Source organism: Gambusia affinis, linkage group LG07, assembly GCF_019740435.1.
Source record: "Gambusia affinis linkage group LG07, SWU_Gaff_1.0, whole genome shotgun sequence".
NCBI lineage: Eukaryota > Metazoa > Chordata > Actinopteri > Cyprinodontiformes > Poeciliidae > Gambusia > Gambusia affinis.
The window spans coordinates 850,636-870,355 of NC_057874.1; the positions used below are offsets into that span (position 1 = coordinate 850,636).

General features: G+C 39.5%; 2 protein-coding genes across 4 annotated transcripts in view; one reads left to right on the forward strand and one right to left on the reverse strand.

Annotated features, from left to right (window-relative positions):
- Positions 1–862: 862 nt before the first annotated feature.
- On the forward strand, positions 863–9,599 carry ppp4r2b (protein phosphatase 4, regulatory subunit 2b). Its single transcript, XM_044122266.1, has 9 exons — positions 863–1,144; positions 1,800–1,881; positions 4,447–4,617; positions 5,516–5,609; positions 5,697–5,734; positions 5,833–5,907; positions 7,007–7,147; positions 7,240–7,514; positions 8,227–9,599. The coding sequence occupies exons 1-9, from the start codon at positions 1,111–1,113 to the stop codon at positions 8,562–8,564; spliced, it is 1,248 nt and encodes a 415-aa protein (XP_043978201.1). The 5' UTR covers positions 863–1,110; the 3' UTR covers positions 8,565–9,599.
- Positions 9,600–15,204: 5,605 nt separating this feature from the next.
- Positions 15,205–19,720, reverse strand: part of pdzrn3b (PDZ domain containing RING finger 3b) — a 119,177-nt gene continuing 114,661 nt past the window's right edge. For 2 of the 3 annotated variants that reach the window (XM_044122267.1, XM_044122270.1), the window contains 5 exons: positions 19,341–19,439; positions 19,173–19,235; positions 18,966–19,067; positions 18,028–18,140; positions 15,205–17,056 (listed from right to left, as the gene is read on the reverse strand). In XM_044122267.1, the coding sequence (XP_043978202.1) occupies positions 15,529–17,056; positions 18,028–18,140; positions 18,966–19,067; positions 19,173–19,235; positions 19,341–19,439 (1,905 nt within the window). In that variant the 3' untranslated portion in view covers positions 15,205–15,528. The remainder of the gene's footprint in view (positions 17,057–18,027; positions 18,141–18,965; positions 19,068–19,172; positions 19,236–19,340; positions 19,440–19,720) is intronic. The other variant, XM_044122269.1, reaches the window with a different exon arrangement.

Consider the following 19,720-nt stretch of genomic DNA (forward strand, 5'->3'; position numbering starts at 1 on the left):
AACACAGATTAATAAGAAATTACACAACGTAGGTCATCATTTTCTACATGTTTCTGAACTGACTCTGATGTTAGATTTTAAAAATAATTAGCGATTATTCCAACTAATTTAAATAAACTTTAAATTCTGGAGGCAAATATTCAGTCAGAATTATGCAAAAGCTTGTTTACTTCTACAGAAAGTGCATAACTGACACAGAGCTTACTAAGGAACTTTTTACCAAAAAATGGGGAGAGTAAGTACAATTGTATTCAATAAATTAGAATATGCATTCAAATGAGGTCAGTTTGTCAGATTAAATGTACTTTTTGAAAATAACATTTATTTTCTTAATAAATGTTACTTATTAGAAGTATTAAACTGTTATTTTTTTTATTGGTGTGATTTAATATTATAATTTTAAATGTATTGAGTTCATTACTCGCATGTAAAACAAAATAAAAATAAATAACAGAGATAAAGGCTTTCAAACATTCCTCTGTGTGTAATTAATATATATAATGGGTTTCACCTTAGTGATAAAGTTCCTGAAATAAATGTGATTTTCAGTAATATTCTAATTTATTGAACGGGCCTGTATAGATTTGACAATGTATTTGTAAGTAACTCTTAAAAAGATTTAGCTGTTATATTGAACACTCCACCATAAAAAAAGAGTTCAGACGTATAATCTTTTTACCAGAACTTTATAGAATGACATAATGCAATTTAGAATCTTTAATTACTTAAATAATGAGAAAGAAAATAGGATGATTTTTTTTAATAAGAAATTGTGCCTTCTAGGGTTGTGTCTAGTGTAGGACAGACACCATAAGTAACAAACAATACTATCTAATATCTGGACAATATGGGGATGCAAATTTGCGTTTTATTCTTCTACAAAGTTTTTCTTTTATATATTTGTAAAACCTCCTCCGAGTGATATTTTAAAGGCTGTGAGGATATAGTGGTCCAGTCACAGCTGGTTGTGTGTCTGCTGCTAAACAGCCGGTGACCTCACGGCGCCATATTAAAATGCTCCCTCCTGTCTGCCTGTGAGCTTGTAGCTTAGCAGCAGCGGCTAGCCACCACTCTGCCTTTTACATTCTCAAGCCAGAGGGCAACGACGTGATGGAAATTGACTCGCTTGAAGAGGCGCTCAGAGGTCACAAATCCAATTTCGCTTTCTTCGTTTTGATTAAGAACGCCTCGCAAAACAGATGTTTCGAAATAGTTGTTTTTCTAAAAGAAAAGCGTGTTGCTAGCTAGCTACCAGTTTAGCTTTAGCTGATGCTAACATAACAAGTGCTTTTACGGAACTGTTAGCCATGTGTTCACGGTGTTCGCTACAATAAGCCAACATGTTAAAATGATTAACCACTACATTTAAACGCTAATACTGTTTCCCTATTTGAGGTCCTTGGCTTAGACTGACTTTTAGGCCACTGCCTTCAGGTTTTGTGTAGAACCGTTTAGCGGCGCCTTGTTAGGGCTAGCTTAGCATTCCAAGCTATTCGGTTAACTTGTGTCAGTTTTAGCTAGAAAGCGCTCTGAACTAGATTGATTATGTAAATAAACTAGGCGAATCAAATGTCCCGACGGCTTGACTGAGACAGGTGTAACCGACCACCTGCTAACTGATAACATATTTAGTTGAAGTAGATGATAAACTGAAGGAAATTAAACATCCAGTTTTACGTCGGAGTTACCACAATTGAGAATTATGCCAGGATAAATGAAAACCCCTTCTTCTAAGCAACAGTGTCAACAGTTTACGTATGTTGACACTACTGTGTCCTCTTTTTTTGACCTCATTACAGATTTTGATAAGAAAGCGAAGAAGGAGCCTACCCCCCTTTTGGAACAATTTTTATGCCATGTTGCAAAGACTGGACAGACCATGTAAGTGAAACCCACTGGCCCCATTTTTGCTATTCAATCACGCATATATGCATAGAAAAGTTGCTGATCAATGTACATTTCATAGCTGTTCAGTACAACATAAAAGTTAAAAGAATGTTTAGGTCCAAGACAGACTTTTTTTCTTTTGTCTGGTGTGTTTGTGTGGGGAGCGGGGGTGTTTGGATATTTCACATCTCTTAAGCATAAACATAAATGTATGCTAGGCAGAAAAACATAAAAGAATTGCAATTCCTATTGAAGATATGATCAACGATGTTCTGTTCCAACTGACAAGTAAGATTATTTTTCAGCGAGTATGAAAGGACCCTCTGTGCTATAAAAAATAGGGAGACATTATCCTCTTGCATAGATGAGCCAAGATGCGTGTAACTACTAAAATCACGATCGAATTAGTCAGATTTATAAGGGATTGTAAATAATCCCAAAACTTTATGTAGTTTTTGGTGGTTCTGGTTAAAAATTAATGTAGTTTTATGGATGGTGTACAGAATGCTATACATAGGTGTATGCTATAGACCAAGGGTCATTAACTTTTGAGACTGGGAGCTACTTCACGGGTACAGAGGAACACGAAGGGCTACTTGTTTGATACAGACATAAATTATATTGGCTCAGCCAACTGTTAATCGTTACTATGTGATCAGAAATTCTTAGTTCACAGAGTTTTAAGCTTGATTTCTTTTTGGAGCTCTTCTGTGTGATTCTAAATTCCCCACAAGTGTGACTGAGGATTGTTGTAGAGCACTTGAAGCTGTACGGCTGTACACACTGTGCCTATATTCAGATTTTCCTTTAAATAAAAAAACAAAAAGAATAGTTATTGTACTTTTTATTATATTTACTATTAAAATTGTGGACAAAAAAAGATATTTTGTGTCAAAACATTTTGTATGTTGCGCAGATCAGTGTCAGTCTGTGTGGGTCGGCACCCCAAAGCCTAAATCTTATTGGTCAGTTTGCTTTTGTTTATTTGGCAGCTTAACGCTTTTTCTGTAAGCTAAAAATGAATGAGTGGAGTTTGATCCTCCCGTAGTTCTAAGAGCAGTTGTTTGGATTGGGGCTGAGCTTTTTACAGTGGTCTGGAGGGGTCGCTGCTGTATTAGCCTTTTTGTGGTTTTGCGAACAGAAAAGCTGACTTCTCACCTGTTGGCTGACATCAGTAGATGTCTTGGGGAAATAAAAGTCAGACAGATTGGAGAGTACACACAAAAATATCACTGCACCTGACCTGCAAGAGCACAACCACCTCTCCAATGTGCATCATGTGCTCGTCGCACAAAACCAGCACAAACCTAAACCACAAAAGCAGTGCACCTTTTTTTTTTTTTTTTTTTTTTTTAAACAAACGAGTAAAGTAATATAAACACAGTCTGAGACGCTCAGTAAGAGCGGCAGATGCCAGCTAATTGGTGACCCGTCAGCTCTTCAGTTCGAAAAACATCCAAGAAGCTCATAAACTGGTGACCTGTCAGAACTGTGCACAAGGTATGAAACTCAGCAGGATCCAAACGAAGAACTACGGGGGGATCAAACTCTGCTCATTTGTCTTTAGCTTACAGAAAAAGCGCTAAGCTGCTAAATAAACAAAAGCAAACTGACCAATAAGATTTAGGCTTTGGCGTGTCCACCCACAGACTCGCTATGTACAAGATGTTTTGACACAATAGATCAGTTTTTCTCCACAATTGTATTAATAGTAAAGATAATACAAATTCCAAAAATTATTCTTTTCTTTTTTCTCTTTTTTTTTTTTTTTTTTTTTTTTTTTTTTACTTAAAGGAAAATCTGAAGGTACGCAGAGTGGGTCCAGCCGTACAGATGCAGGCGCTACTGTAATGTAATGTTGATAAAGTCATTCCACTTAATGACTCCAGGTTGCACAGTATTTCTAGCGTCTTCTTTTAAGGCTTTTCACAAGATTAATTGTGGTTTTCGTGGTTACATTTAATGCATTGTGTTACAGTAAGTGATGCACCATTTTAAGCATTGGAGTTACACTTTCCACTCCCCCCAGATCCTAACAACTTGGTTAAATGGAGCAAACACACATATTGTTTCTCTATGATTTTGTTATCATCTGTAGTTAGCTGAGAAATGTCACTTATTAAAGAAACAAGGGACACCAACACTGACCCCTGCTGTTCCACCTAGTTGATACCTCATTCATTAATTTCTTCACTGGTCCTCTCATCTGTAGCTGGACTTGTGCCAGCTTCTCTTTGGCTGTAGTACTGGTTCTAAAGTATGCAATGATCTGCCTTGTTTTATTTCTGATATCAGTGAGAGTCTCAATTTGGTCACCTAATTTTAGAACTGCAAATCATCTTTGCAGTTGCAGTTAGGCTAACTGCAACTGCAGATACATTTCTACGGTTTCTGGCTACATAGTTAACATGAATTTACATAAAAACTACTTTTTCTGATTTAAAATCCTCAGACAAAGGTTTTTCTCAACTTGTTCTGAATGCAGAACCTCTGCATTTCAGAACCCCTGTTTTGGTTTTTGTATTTCACCTCATACTATATATTTTTTTATTCCTCCAGGGTTCCATGGTCACAATTCAAGAGCTACTTCCTGTTTAAATTGGAAAAAGTAATGGATGACTTCAGAGCCTCAGCACCTGAGCAAAGAGTTTCTGCGAACCCAAACGTGGAGTCGGTTCCGTTTGAGGATATGAAGGAGAGAATCTTGAAGATAGTGAAGGGATACAATGGGTAGGTGCCTCCGAGAAACATCACATCCAGTAAATTATCTTAAAGGAGGTGTGTCCAAAGTGCAGCCCATGTGCCATTTGTGGCCGTTGGAGTGATGTCTTGTAGCCCACAACTGCAGTTCAAGAATGATACAAAGTTGTTTCTCTCCCCCCCCCCCCTTTACAGTACAATGCTCAGCACAACTGAGACGCTTGTAGTGGCTTATTTAAAGAAAATAATTAAGAATTAGGTAATTTTTTTTCTTTTCCCTAAAAACATAAACATGTAACACTTAGCTTGGCGGGGAGTCAAGCAAAGCATGGGGGTGCCGCCAGGCTTTTAATACACTGAGGAGAACCCTGCTTCAGATATTTCACAGTTTAATTCCAGCAGTGTGATTAATAAATCCTTTATTTTGAAAAGGCCCACCTTCCAGCCTGAATAGAAACATTTAAATCAAACTTTATTAATGGGTTGTTGGCCAACCCATGTTGAGTTTAAATCTAAATCTAAATGAGTCTATAACTGACGCATCTCACTTTGTTTTTATTTGTAAAACATTGAAAAAAAAAAACTTATGTAAAAGTAGGCCTGTCACAATAACAAATTTTGCTGAGCAATTAATTGTCTCAAAAATTATTGCGGTAAACAATAATATTGTTTGAAGACCTTTTTACACTGATTTGAGTGAAATGACCTAATAATGCATGCAATTTCCTGCCAAAGATAGTTATACTTTATTTCCAAAAAACACCTAACACTTGAACTGATAAAATAAACAAAACAACCAAAAACTAAAATAAAATGGATTCTCAGTCTCCACAATTGTGCATTGTTTATGATTTTTTAGGGGAGAAAAGCATAAATATTATGTTAGAAACTGTAAAAGAAAAGTGTTTTTTTTTTCTTTCTTTCTTAGAATCCCCTTCACAATCCAGCGATTGTGCGAGCTGCTCACAGAGCCCAAAAGGAACTACACTGGAACAGATAAGTTTCTTCGAGGCGTGGAGAAGGTTGGTCCTAATCTGTCTCTGTTTGTGCCTCTAAACTTTTCTAACGGTTGTTTTGTTCTAAACTGAGCTTCGTTGTTTCTGTTTTAGAATGTGTTGGTGGTAAGCTGTGTCCATCCCACTTCAGAGTAAGTGTACGGTGTACACTAAGGAATCATTCTATTTTTAGATGCACCAATGCGATGATCACATTATTAATTTTGTTTTAATCTTTTTTTTTTTTCAGGAAAAACGGATGCAGCACTGTTAACCGAATGAATGGAGTGATGCTTCCAGGAAATGCATCTGCTTTTATAGAGAGGTTGAAAACTGAAATCAGTCTTTTTTTTTTTTTCTTTTTTTTTCTGTAACTCTTGAGTCCTGGTTCTTGAAAGTCTAATATTAATGTGTCTAAATTCAAGGCCTTAAAATATCTTGCAGGGTTTCCCCCAGTAAACCTGCTAACCCCGGTGGTCAGGCACCAGGCAGTCACCAGCATCCCACCGTGATTTGGATTTAAAATTGTTACATTGACAGGAAACGTAAAAATATTGAAGGTTAATTACATTTTGGAAAATATTGTTGACAATGGATAACCACATATTCCTCCAGGGTTCCATGGTCACAATTCAAGAGCTACTTCCTGTTTAAATTGGAAAATAATGGATGACTTCAGAGCCTCAGCACCTGAGCAAAGAGTTTCTCGAACCCAAACGTGGAGTCGGTTCCGTTTGAGGATATGAAGGAGAGAATCTTGAAGATAGTGAAGGGATACAATGGGTAGGTGCCTCGAGAAACATCACATCCAGTAAATTATCTTAAAGGAGGTGTGTCCAAAGTGCAGCCCATGTGCCATTTGTGGCCGTTGGAGTGATGTCTTGTAGCCCACAACTGCAGTTAGAATTTGACAAAAATGAGTTTAATTTTTGTGTACTTCTCATCAAATTCTAATTACCACAGATTGCTTTTAGGCTCGGCTAATTAACCTTGGCAGCGGGGTTTGTGAGGCCTGGTGCGTATAATACAGTGTGAGAACCCTTGGTTTTAAATTCACTAAGAATCTCAATTGGCTTTAAATAATTAGAAGTCTTGCATTTTGTTATGGCAGGACCATTTAATGTAGGGTTTTTTCTCTCAATGGATTTCTATCAGGCAAAACTTTTGAGTCACACACAAATATGTAACTCAAAGTGGTACCTTTGCCAGCTACCCGGCCATGTAGTTGTGACTGTATCATGGGTGCAGTTTTTGCTAAAGTTGATTGTGATGGAACAAGTTCCTTCAACCATCCCCTCTAGTTATAGATTTTTCAATCTTAAATTTAGTTAAAGATTGAATTAAAAAAAAGTTTTATAGTTTTAATTTGGCTTATTGGAGCCTGCAGATATGCTGTAACTATTTGTTTTTTTTATGTCTGCCAGGAAAGTAAACGGTCCAGGAACCCCTCGACCGTTGAACAGACCAAAGGTGTCTCTGGCCAACTCACTAGCAGCCAATGGTCTGCCAGACAGCACAGACAACAAAGACCTCAACACAGAGCAAGATGACAACAAAGACACCAGGTAGGACAGGATCTATAGAAAACCCATCTGCCCTCTTGACCACAACCAGCAGTTTGAATCTGTTTCTGTCATCTGTTTCCATTCCTCGTTAGCAATGTTTTGCCTTCAGAAGGCTCCCCAGGGAGCGCTGTGAAGAACAAGCACTCGGACGAAGAGGAGGAGGAAGAGGACATGGAGGCTGAACACCAAGAGGTAAAGAGACTGAAGTTCTGCAAAGACGAGGAGGAAGAAGAACAGGAAGTGGAGACGCCAAGGTCCTCGGACAGCAGCCACCACTCTAAAGAAGCTGAAGCCATGGTTCAAGAGGAAGAGGAGGAGGAGGAGAAGAAGGAGGCGTTCAGCACTGAAGCTGCCACTGAGGAGCCAGGTGGGTTCTGACTGGATCCATTTCTTTTTTTAATGTTCTCCTCATCAAGCTTACAGACGAGGGTTCTACTCTAAGCTGCTCAGAGTTTTTGGTTTGTTGTCAAAGTTAGTTTTAAATTGTTTGTCTACTTCAAAATGTGCATTACTCAAAATAATTAGCTGAATAATAGACTACTGGGAATGCTATGGAGAATACTGAGGCATAAATTTACTGCTCCACCAGACCCACTAATAAATAGCCAACAAAGTAATGGAAAGCAATAACAGAGTACCAAACTGAAGAGAAAGGGCTCAAGAAGATGCAATTCTGTGCGGATATATATATATATATATATATATATATATATATATATATAAATATATAAATCCAACAGGGTCGTATATATATATATATATATATATATATATATATATATATATATATATATATATATATATATATATATATATATATATATATATATATATATATATATAAACACACACATAAAATACAAAATTATTTTTTCAACTGTCATGCCTACTGATTTAAAAAAAAAAAAATAAATAAATAAATAAAATGTTTCTGGTTGGGTGATGACCAGCCTGGTTTGTGGTGCATCTCTAGCTGATTACAACTGCTTTATAAAAACAGATAAGTGTATTTAAATGTAGCCGTATATTGTACAATTATAAAAACCTGTTTTACCCCATTCTTTGTCCTTGTTGTTTAGAACCAACTAGTGGCTCAGTGTCTGAGAGTTGCAAAGGATCCAAGCAGGATGAGGGCAATCCAGCAGAGAGGGAGGTACCATCTGCTTCAGAAGAGGAGGGTAGCGACATGGACCAGACAGACCAGCAGGCCCCCACTAGCGTCCAGGAGAACCAGGAGAGCAGCCGGGACGGAGAGGAGAGCAGCAGTGACCCGGTCGTCAGCAGCAGTACAGAGGAGGGAGCAGAAGCAGCCCAAGAGGAGGCCGCTGTCACTTCCTCCTTTAGTACAACTGAACCTCCTACAGAGGGCGCCACCTTAAACACTGAGACCACCGAGGAGCCTATGGAGCAGGATTAGACTGAAGGCCACCCCTTCTCCCTGCAGTCGCATCTGACCGTAAACCAGCTTGTTCTTTCCATCAGTGGTCGCCAAGACGACAGACGAACACCTCGCCCCGTCTCTGGACACTCCTCCAAAATGGCTGCTATTTTGGAGGAGTGCATTTTCTGGGCTCCAGAAAATATTTTTTCTTTCTATTGGAATATTTTACAGGTTTTTGTTTTAAAATCCAACAGGGTTGATTTTATTAGCCTTGGATTTTTTTTCCTCTAATTATTTTGATGATCATTAAGTTTATTTTGACCTCTGTGGTTTATGGCTCAAGTTTTGGACCATTTACTCCAACTTGTAACAGGAAGTAACTTGCCATTCTACAGAATATTATCATTTAGGAGACTTTTCATAAGAAGTAAAACCACTTCTATGAGTTTTTAAGTGTTGATTTATCTTTAATCCACCAGGCTCCATCAGCCATCAGCTCCGTCAATTTTACAATTGATTTCTCAGTTCCTGTGAGACGAGAAGCTTTTATTTTTACCACTTGCTGTCCTCATATTTGAAGCGTCTTTCTGCAGTGATACACTACCAGTCCCACTGAACTATACAGACATGCTCCCTTTTGTAGTAGCATCCTCTGTAAACTGACGTTTTCTTGGATGCATACAACTATAATTTATTATGATTTCAGTTCACTGACGTCTTCTGGAGTACGTTTTTGGGGGTGTTTTTGTCTGCCGGTTGTAGTTCCTGAAAAAACCAGCTGTAAGTACAAAGATGGAGCGCTTTCTTTGTATCGTGATGTCACCACGTTGTTTCACCGACTGACCGATATCCAGTTTTTGGTTACAGTTCTACACCTGTTTCTGCAGCTGTACTTTTTTGATATTTAGAATTTTAAATTTCTGTAAAGTAGATTTTTTTGTAGATTGTAATACAGTATGTGTTCACTGCCTTTGTGAAACAATATATTATTGTATAATTTCTGTGTATACTCTGAATGCTTTTGCTTTCAGCGCAGTATTCAGAAATAGCAATAAATGTTAACATTTTTAAGTGTGGTGGTCGTGTTTGTTTATAGGGCTCAGAACTTACAGCAGAGCACAGTTGTGAAGGAGAAAGAGAATATTCTGTTTAGACCGCTGAAAAGTGATGTGTGTTTCCATCTATCTGTTTTCTTACGCTCTTCTCCTATTGAGGTTAAGGGGTTCTGGTGCCTATCTCCATCTGTCAATGGGCAAGAGGTGGGGTCATCCTGGACAGGTCACCAGTCACCAGCAGGGCAACACAGAGACAGACGCCTAAGGAGAATTTATACAGACCAATTAACAGTCATGTATTTAGACTGGGAGGAACTCAGAGTTCACATGCACACAGGGAGAACATGCAGAAAGACCCCGGGTCGGGAATCGAACCCAGGACCTTCTTCCTGCAAGGCAACAGTTCTACCAACCATACTGTGTTGTGCATTTGTAATCAACTTTGATACTTGTAAATAAATTCTATTGCAACCAGTAACCTTTAACTTTAGTGAATTTTTTTTCTCCCTTTTTATTTTTTTTTTATGGAAGCAAGAAGGACAGAAGCATTTTTGCAAAATTAATAGATGTTTATTTTTATTAATTTGAAGGTCATTTTTCATTAATGACCTTTAGGATGGTTTGCATCACAGTGGAAAAAGTTCTAGACAAACGACCGGAGCATTACATGTGAAAAGTTGTGGTAAGGCTTGAGGGGTTGGTGCAGAGCTGATCTAGCTGTAACATAGTGAATAGTAAAGGAGAAAACATGGAGACCTCTAAAATAAGCAGGGCAGTGTGCCTGGAAGACCAGGGCTGGGAAACACTCTGAACTTACCTTTTCTGAGTTTAAGTGAATAATTCATCCCTTCACTTTAGCTCGTGTTCTGACGGTTTGTCTTGGTAATTGACTTGCAGGCAAGCCACTGGAAAAAGTTCATTAATGATTCCAACAATAGATAAAGGAATAACTAAATCAAAGTGTTTGTTTTCTTAAACTCTTCTGATTACCCGCTCAATGTGCACTCACAGATGTGTGATTTTCTGTGTCTGGTGGACATTTTGAGCTGGCACAGATTTTTGTTTTTGCTGAGAAATGGTGGACGGTACACCTTGCACTTCACACAGATGAGGAATTCTTTGTCTACCACTATGACCATGACTTCAGTAAGAAAGCTAGCTAATCCTGACCTCAAAGATTTTTGTCACTTATTGACCACTGAGAGTGAAGAAACAAAGGTCACCTCAACATGGGGAGCAATTGCCCACAGGACCTTTCATGAAACTTATATTTGGAGAACATCTCACTTTGGAGGAGATGAGAACCAGGAATTTGTTTTGCATTTGAGTTAAGTACAATCTTCTATTACCTGAATATCAGAAAAATGTTTGAAATCATCAAAGAGATGAGCTTGGATGTTCTGTGCATCCAAGTTGCTAGTCTTTTGTAGTACTGGAAGCTCAATAAAAGCCTGGTTCCCTGGTTCGTTTTGTCCATGTACCACGCAAATACCTTAGTGCACCCAGCAGTAGTGACTTGAGGATAAAGACTTGTAGAATAATGACTTGGTCCTACCTTTGCTGAGCTCTGAGCTCTTGGTGTCTTTCTGTTGTTGCTCTGTGGAGTTGAGGCCTGGCGTCTCGCTGTGGTTCTCCAACTCCAGAGGGTCATAAACACGGCACAGAGACAGAGATCTACCCACTGCCAACAGAGAGCATGGAGGCAGCAGGTCCTATTGATATTTATTTATTCATAACATCCCAGTTCTTCTGAGTTTCTTTGAGAGTTTCTGTTTTTAAAATTTCTTTGTACTTTATTTGTGCACAATGACATTAAAAGTAATTCTAATTCTAATTTCCAATTGATGTGTCAAATCTGATTTTTAAATTGATATTAATACCTCTGAAATATAATCATCAATCTCAGCTATAGATAAATTCCAGGCAGATCAATGAGTGGCTGTCACAAAATCAAGCAGGACTTTATTATGAGAGTTTTTGGTAGCTTTAGATGGACGTCTGTCCAGCCAATCATCAGATGGCGTAATGACATCCCCTCCAACAAAACAAAATTAGTATTGTAAATGTTTTTGTACTCTGTAACAACATCAGATATGTCAGACAATAAAAGTTTATTTTGAGTGACATTATTGTAAGCATAAACATTAACCAGAATAAGATAACATCCTTCACAGTTCAGAATCTCAACTGACCAATGACCAAACTCATCTTCCTTGTATGAAATCACTTGTCCAGTAAATCTGTTGAAGCAGCTGCAGATCTACTAGACTAGAGCCATGGCTGAACAGAACTCTGTATTCCACAAGCTCTGGAGTGAGTTTATCACAGGAAAACAGTTAGATTTTTGTCCTTGACAAAAAAAGAAAAAAGGCTTTTTGTTTCGCTATCTTACGATTTGAAAGTTGTTATCCAACTGGAGTCAAAACATTAACAACTTAGTCCTGATTAAGGTCCACCATGGTCGTTTCTTGCCACTTGTGCATATCAGGATGGAGAATAGTGATGTTTGTTGAGTATCAGTGATGGTCAGCTGGATAAACGCGACCTGGTTGTACTGACTCAGGTCATATACTGACCCGAGTCATTATATAGCCGCTATGTATAGCCACACATATAGCAGCTAAATCTGCTAAATGTGCGGATATAGCCAGATCTGATATCTGCCCATACCGGATCTGGCACAAATCCAATATGTACCAGATGTGTTTGAAAACATCTGGCACATATCGGATTTAGAACCACATATTCAAGTGGCCTGGGTCACATTGGAAAAAATGCAATCTGTGTTGTTCAGACTTTTATGAAAAAATGAGATTCAGGTCACATTAAGGTAAAAATTTGGATTTGGATCACTTCAGACTGCAGTGTGAACATAGCCATACTATTTGATTGTGCTACAAAGTGGCAGATTGGTGGCTTGAAAAACACAAGCTCTTTAAATATGACAATTAATGGTCAACAGCTTTCAGATTCTCATCTAAACTCAGAAAAACATTTAAAAAGTCAACAGGAAGCAAATCTAGGATAATTAGAGATTTTCTTACACTTCAAGCTGCAAACATTTAAGTTACTTATCTCAAGCAACAGCAACAACCAATTGGCCTCAGAAGATGACATAGTACTGAGTGATTAAAATTTTGGACTGAAATCCTGTTAGATTTCATCATTGTCATGTTTTGTGACTTTTCTCATCTGAAGCAGAACGTTTTTGTGTCAGACACCCTGATTGGGTTCAGCTGGAGGACACGCATCTCCTTCTCCACACTTGCATTCTCCGTGTCATCCAACAGAGGGTACTGTTTAGTTTCCACAGCAGGGCGATCACGTTCAGAGACCCAGAGATTAAAATGCAGACCAACTCTTCCTCCTCTTCCTGCTGCTGGTGTCACATTTCCTACATGTCCCTGTGAATCACCTTGAACACCCCCCCAAAAAACTCAAGTTCAGTCATCATGACCTCCTTCAGCTTCTCCAAACCCCATCTGAAGAATGTCCCATTTTGTCTCTTCAGCCTCGAGCCACACACTCTAAATGTAGCCAATTTGCATCAAGAGCGCTGTTTGCTGTTGCTGCAGCTCGGTGTTAAAACACACTTTCATCTCGCCTTGTAAGGAAAAACCCACAGGCAAAACCAGCGTCTTTCTTCTCCCAAGCTGCCACACTAAGACTGCAGAAACACACCAATCTGTCAGAAACAACCAATCAGACGGTCTATGTGACTCTTCTGGCCTTAAGGGTCTTGTTCATTATAGTCATGAGCTTTGAGAGGCCATTTGAACTGCCTTATTGCTGAAAAAGTGCTATATATATAAAAGGTCTTCAGTTTGCTGAGCTGGAGCCTGCTCTTTGGGGCAGGTTGTTGGGAGACTAATAAGCATGTTTATTAGCTGTGTTTACATGCAAGTGCTGCTCCTGCTGGCTGGGACTCTGTATCTGCATCATGTCATGAAGGAGCTGGTCTGGATGATGATGAGGGTAAGGAATATACTGCAACACCGGATGGAGGAATCAGAGTCTATCCATGCCGGAAAACATCTCTTCCAGATGTACAAAAAGTGAACGGGACAGAAAGTGTGCATTGTTATTTATCTTTGTATATAACAGAGTTAAATAGCACAAGTCCCTTTGTTTCAGCCAGTCAAGCTGTATTGATTGGTTTTGTAGTTGGAGAAACATAAAATTGGTGAGAACATGCCACAGATTGTTTGACCTCCATGTGAGGTCTGAAATGTTTCAGAAAACAAATCTGGATGAAATAATAGCTGAACAGATCTGGCTCATTGTTACCCTTAATTAATGCACAATAAACAGTTAATGAGGATTGATAAAGAGTTTATAGATTAATTAACAACACAGCTATAAATTATTTATAAGCCAACTGCAGGGGGAACCTTATTGTAAAGAGTCATTTATTTGTCATATCTGACTCTCATGTTCAACAACAGATCTTGTCGTTGTCATAAAACCCACACATTTTATACAAATTATATTTTATAATTCTCCAAAATTTTTATACCATATATATATATATATATATATATATATGCATGTATAATTATATATGCATGCATAATTGTAGCTAGTGTCTTTTGATTGACTCTTGTGCAAAAAACCCCCACTTGTTCTTTAAATTGGGTGTTAAATGGCTAAAATGTTCCCTCATCTAATAAAAGTCCCAAACGTGCTGAAGCTGGTGGTGACCTACATTATCTGTGCACCCAGACAGTGTCCTCCAAGAATGGCATCAGATTTATATTTTTTTCTCCTTTATTGTTAATTTTTCACTGCAACTTTGCAAACAGCACCTATGCAGAACATTTTCATTTTATTCATTCCAAATTACACATAAGTGGACTCAATTTATTAGGCGACATTTTAAGACTATTAGAATACAAATCTGAATACAAATCTGTGCAATGTGTCAATTTTCTTAAACTGCATGATGACTCACTACTTTGTTTTGGACTATAACATAAAATTTAGGTAAAATGTACTTAGGTTTTTTGCTAAAATGTCACAAAATAATAGTTCAATGAATATCAATGTGTCTTGAGCAGCTGTACAAATATAACAATAAAACTAGACTTACAAGAATTTCTGATCTGCTTTTACTAGTTTAGGTCCTCAGTATGTCTCAAAAATGAAACTCCAAAAACATTTCAAAGTTCATCATATATAAAACAATAATTTATTATCTCTCATTGTACAAGACTCAAATTGTGAGGCTAACTAGGGATTTGTTAAGCTGGTTTCTCTTCCCGATACATAAAATTCTACAAAAGCAAGAGCATCTATATGTGTGCACAAAATAAAACACATACTCCACATCTTACTCTAAAGGTTACCGTACATACACACACATTAGTATCAATGTTCTCTTCATGTGGGGCTAGATGGTACATCGCCGGTGATCTTTAACTTTGGGAAATCAGCATCTTTTGGGAGAAATTAAAACAAAAAACCCCACACATTTTATACAAATTATATTTTATAATTCTCCAAAATAAAAGTATCACACTAAAATACTGGATATATATATATATATATATATATATATATATATATATATATATATATATATATATATATATATATATATATATATATATATATATATATATATATATATATAAATGCTGGCTGGTAAGTATGGCTCACTATCAAAACCTTCCAAAAAGAGTCAAATATTGCAGTTTCCAAAAAATATCCAAAAGAGCTCAAAGGTAGAAAAGGTTACTGAAAAAAATCATTGCTTTACAGTTGCAAAGTCCCATTCAGTGAAACCCAGCCATCATTTAATGGAACCCTCCAATGAAAATGTAGGAGCTGAAAGGTTTTCTGATTTCCTATTTACACAGTGATGCCACATGTTGGTGGCAGCCCTCTCTGTCCAAGCCAGTACTGCCATATGTACATGCTGGCCCAATTCCACCTTGGAGTGGGACTCACACTGTGGTCACAGATAGAAGTGAGTTATAAACCCTAGTCCCATCAGGTGACTTGGTGCCGTGGGTCAGCAGTTCCTGGATGGTCATCCAGTTGTCAAAAATTTTCTTATTTCTCTTTTTCATCATCTTTTTGTGGCTGAGTTCGATGATGTTTGGCTCCTTCTTGTCCTCAGGAGCACTCTGGTCCTTCAGGCAGTCCACTCGGCTCTGCTTCATGAACTCACGGCGCTGCTTCTGCTCCTTGGCCCGCATGGCGTGCTGCTTCCGCTCCTCCTTGCTCCAGTAGCGGCCCATCTTCAGTTCGCTGATGGCGTCGTCGTCCGTGGTCATGCCGCTGCGCTCTTCATGGATACGGAGAGCACGCTCCCTCAGCAGCCTGTCCCGGACCGGCCGCTTTGTGATGTACCGCGTGCCGTCACTGCGGATCTTTACCTTCCACTCCATCCTGGGCTCATGGTCACCGGGGCTGACTGCATCCCGGCACATGCTGACCAGACTCATCTGACTCTGGGCATATTCCACTGCAGATTTCTGCTGGATCAGCTGCATGTAGCTTTGGTAGTGCTGGGCGTGGGCCGGGATGTGAGCGTGCTTGTAAGGGGAATGTGGTTGAAAGCCTCGTCCACCCTTACCCGTCTCCCCAAGCTTCCTCTCTTTGCTCTCGGCTTGTAGCTCTCCGTCCAGGTCTTTAGAGGAGGCTCTGCACCGCCTGGGGCCTCCGGCTTCCTGCACAGGGGACAAGAGGGGCTTGTGAATCTTGCCATTTGAGACTCCAGATCCAGACAGTCCAACTGCGCCCTGATTCTCTGCTCCACGACGGAGGGAGTTATCCGGAGACAGTTCTAGAGTGAGAGGAGTGCTGCGGCAGCTCTCGCCGGTGTTGTAGGCACTCGAGCTATCCTTGTCTGATTTCTCTGGCAGCTCTGTGATGTCCGGCAGTTCGTGTCGGTGAGCGTCTATGCTGGTGTTGTAGTTGTGGAAGCCACTGTTGTGGAGCATCCACGATTCTCGGCACTTCTCCCTCAGCTGCTGCATCTTGTGGGCACGGACGATGTTCAGGCACTCCAGCTCGATGCTGCGCAGCTCCTCGTTGAGCAACTCCAGCTCCTTATCCACACCCTCCTCTGTCTGACCCTCAGTGCCCCCAACGGCCAGGCTGAACAGGCCCTGAGCGCCGCCACTCCTCATCTGGCACTTTAGCTCCAGGAGCTCTCGGAAGCGCTCACACTCGTCGGCTGGGATGCCCAGGAAGTCGGCATCGGCGTAGTCTGCAGAGATGAGCGACTCGCCACTGAAGGGCAGGTCAGTGCTGCCGAGGGTGTCCTGGCTATAGGTCAGCTTCCTGCAACTGCCCAGCGTGTTGGAAGCTGTGGTGGTCTGATCGTCACCGAGGTTCTCTTGCTCAGAGCTCTCATCGTTCCGGGTGCTCTCGTCTGTGCGGCCAACACCGCTGTCCTTTTCGTGGTGGTTGGAGAGCAACGTGGCCGTGTCTGTGGTGCCTCCGTCCTCCTCACGCTTCTTCTGCAAAAACAACCAAGTCAATTTGGAAAGTTGTCTAGTTTACCATAAAAGATCTCTTCTAATGTGTTGTAATGTGTTAGTTTTTCTCTATATGTTTTCTGTTCATTATGCCTGAACATCTGTACTTTGTTCCATCAGTTATAAAAGGACTTTGTTCCTGTTCAGCCTCGGTTTGCAAAGTGATATTTTCAGAAAGAATTTCCTTCTTATATCTTCCAAACAACCCATACTTGTTTTTCAAAGTATACCGTCAACATTATAGGGTCTGACATGCACCTCTTGGATGACCAGTAAGTGGTTTGTCGTTAACATCAACCTGAAGGCTTGTCCACTTCAGGAAAGGTCTAGAGCTGAACCATTCTCAATTTTAAACAATGTTTCCTATTTTAGAATGATGGACTTCATTCTGAAATAGAACAAAGTCGAAGTTCATTCTACTTTAGAATGGACTTCTAAAATAGAAGTTCATTGGTCTGCAATAACTGCCTCACTAAGATCATTGATGATGTCTTTCCACCAGGGCGTTGTGTTAATACACACAGGACTCCAGACTACTGAACTGACAAACATTTAGCTGTTGTGTTTGATACTCTCTTTTTTTCAAAGACATAGGAAGAAATGTCTGGTTTTGTTTTTCACCATTAGTTGTATTTTAGGGCTTTATTCCTCCTTTATTTCAGGACTTTGTGAGCTTTAAGTACTTTCTGCAAACAGAATGTAAAGATTCTCTAAATATATGTATACATTGTATAACAGTAAATGCTCATGTTGTATCTACAAATATTGCAAGAAACTAGTTACAGATTAAAAAGTTTTATTCATAAACCCAATGTCTTCCTAATCTCCTTCTGTTAACAATAAAAACAAGAAACCCCAAACCTGTCAAACATTAATTACTCAGATTGATTGTGTGTCTTCCTGTTCAGTGTGCTGTGAACGTGTGGGCGTATGTGTGTGTGTGTGTGTGTGTGTTGCTCCAGCACCCTGGCAGTGAACTGCATGGCCTGATGGTGTTGCTGCTCCAGCATGTCCATGTGGAGGTCATCCAGGAAGTCATTCCTGTCATCATCCATCCAGCCTCCATCCAGCTGGGATGCCATAAACAGCAGAAGAGAGACGCATCGGAAGACACACATATGAAACAGTGAATATGTAAAAAAAACAAAACAAAAAAACCACACACACACATAAAAGAAACCTGAGGGAGCAGAGGACATGCTTCTGACATTCAAGGCCTATTTGTCATCAAAAAAGCATTGTCCAGTGTTATCGGTTATTGGTCAAAAGCTTCAAAAAGTTTCATTTTAATCAGAATTAATCAGAATTTTACGGTTGATTTAGATACAGATTTAAGACGCAACATTAATAATCTTTTTTTCTCTACTTCCTGTAAGCTACACTTTAGCAGCAGCAGTAATGTCACATTGTTGGATGGATGACCAATCGCTGAAAAACAGGTAACAAGTCCAGTTTACTTCAGGAGGTGTGAATCATAATTGAATTCTGAGCTGGACCAAAGCAATCTCTGGTTCGCATAAAAACCTACGGTAGGTCTCCATTTGGTTGAAGTGAACCCCTAATGGACCAGAGACCGCTCCAAAAACTGAAAGCAGACTAAAGTGCATGGCATTCTGGGTAAATACAACCAAAACAAATGTGTGTGTCTAACGCTAGCAGGAGAAAGGAGGGAAAGGAAAATCCTAGAACCACAACCTACAACAAAATTGTAGAACAAAAAACATAATTTTGTTGTAGGTTGTGGTTGTAGGATTTCCCTTTTGCCTGTCATTCATCAGTCATTGATCAGAAAATTTTCAGATTTTTGAGTTTCTGGGTTGATCAAGATGGAAATCGTCCAGTTCTGATCACCAGATGATTTTTTCTGTGAATCTCTGGGTTTATATACTTATTACCTGAATCTCTGGCCGGGCCACCAACAGAGAGATGTTCTGGTTGCCCTCAGTGGTCAACAGCGCCACCGCATCCTCTCGGTTTTGGATCTCAACACCATTGATCTGGACGGACATAAAAATCGCCTGTTTTTCTGTTTTTAACACTAATCATTTCTAGTTCTATTCAAATCAACTGAAGCTGCTAGCATTAGTTTCTGTAACTCTTACCTGTATGATTTTGTCCCCTTCCCTAATTCTGCCATCCTTTGCAGCGATGCTATTTGGATCGATCTAAAGGAATGAAATTAAAGGAAACATTATTCCTTTTGACAAGCACAGTTTGTTGTCACTCACTAAGTGTTAAAGCAGATGGGAGCACAACCCTGGAATTTTTACCTCGCTGATGTAGATCCCAGCCTCATCCTCATCATCAGTCCTGTAACAGATGGTCAGGCCCAGTTTGTCTTGGATGTTTGCTCGGTACAGATCCACCTCCTGGTTAGATACAAATTAAACCTGAAATTACTTTTTTCCCCCCCAATGAAGCAGGAGAAAAATAGCTGGGAGCTCAAGTAAGTGTGTTTCTAGACAAAGTAAATGTATTGACCACAAAATGGGGCCAGAGAGCAACGCAAATCTATCAATCACTGTAATGAATCTTTCAGCTGGATGCAGGGAGGCCATCGGCTTTTCTTAGAGGCCCACTGACAGCATGAGGGATGATGCAGTGAGGTGCAGACAGCCAATGTGCTGTTTTTCACTTGTCAACACCTTTA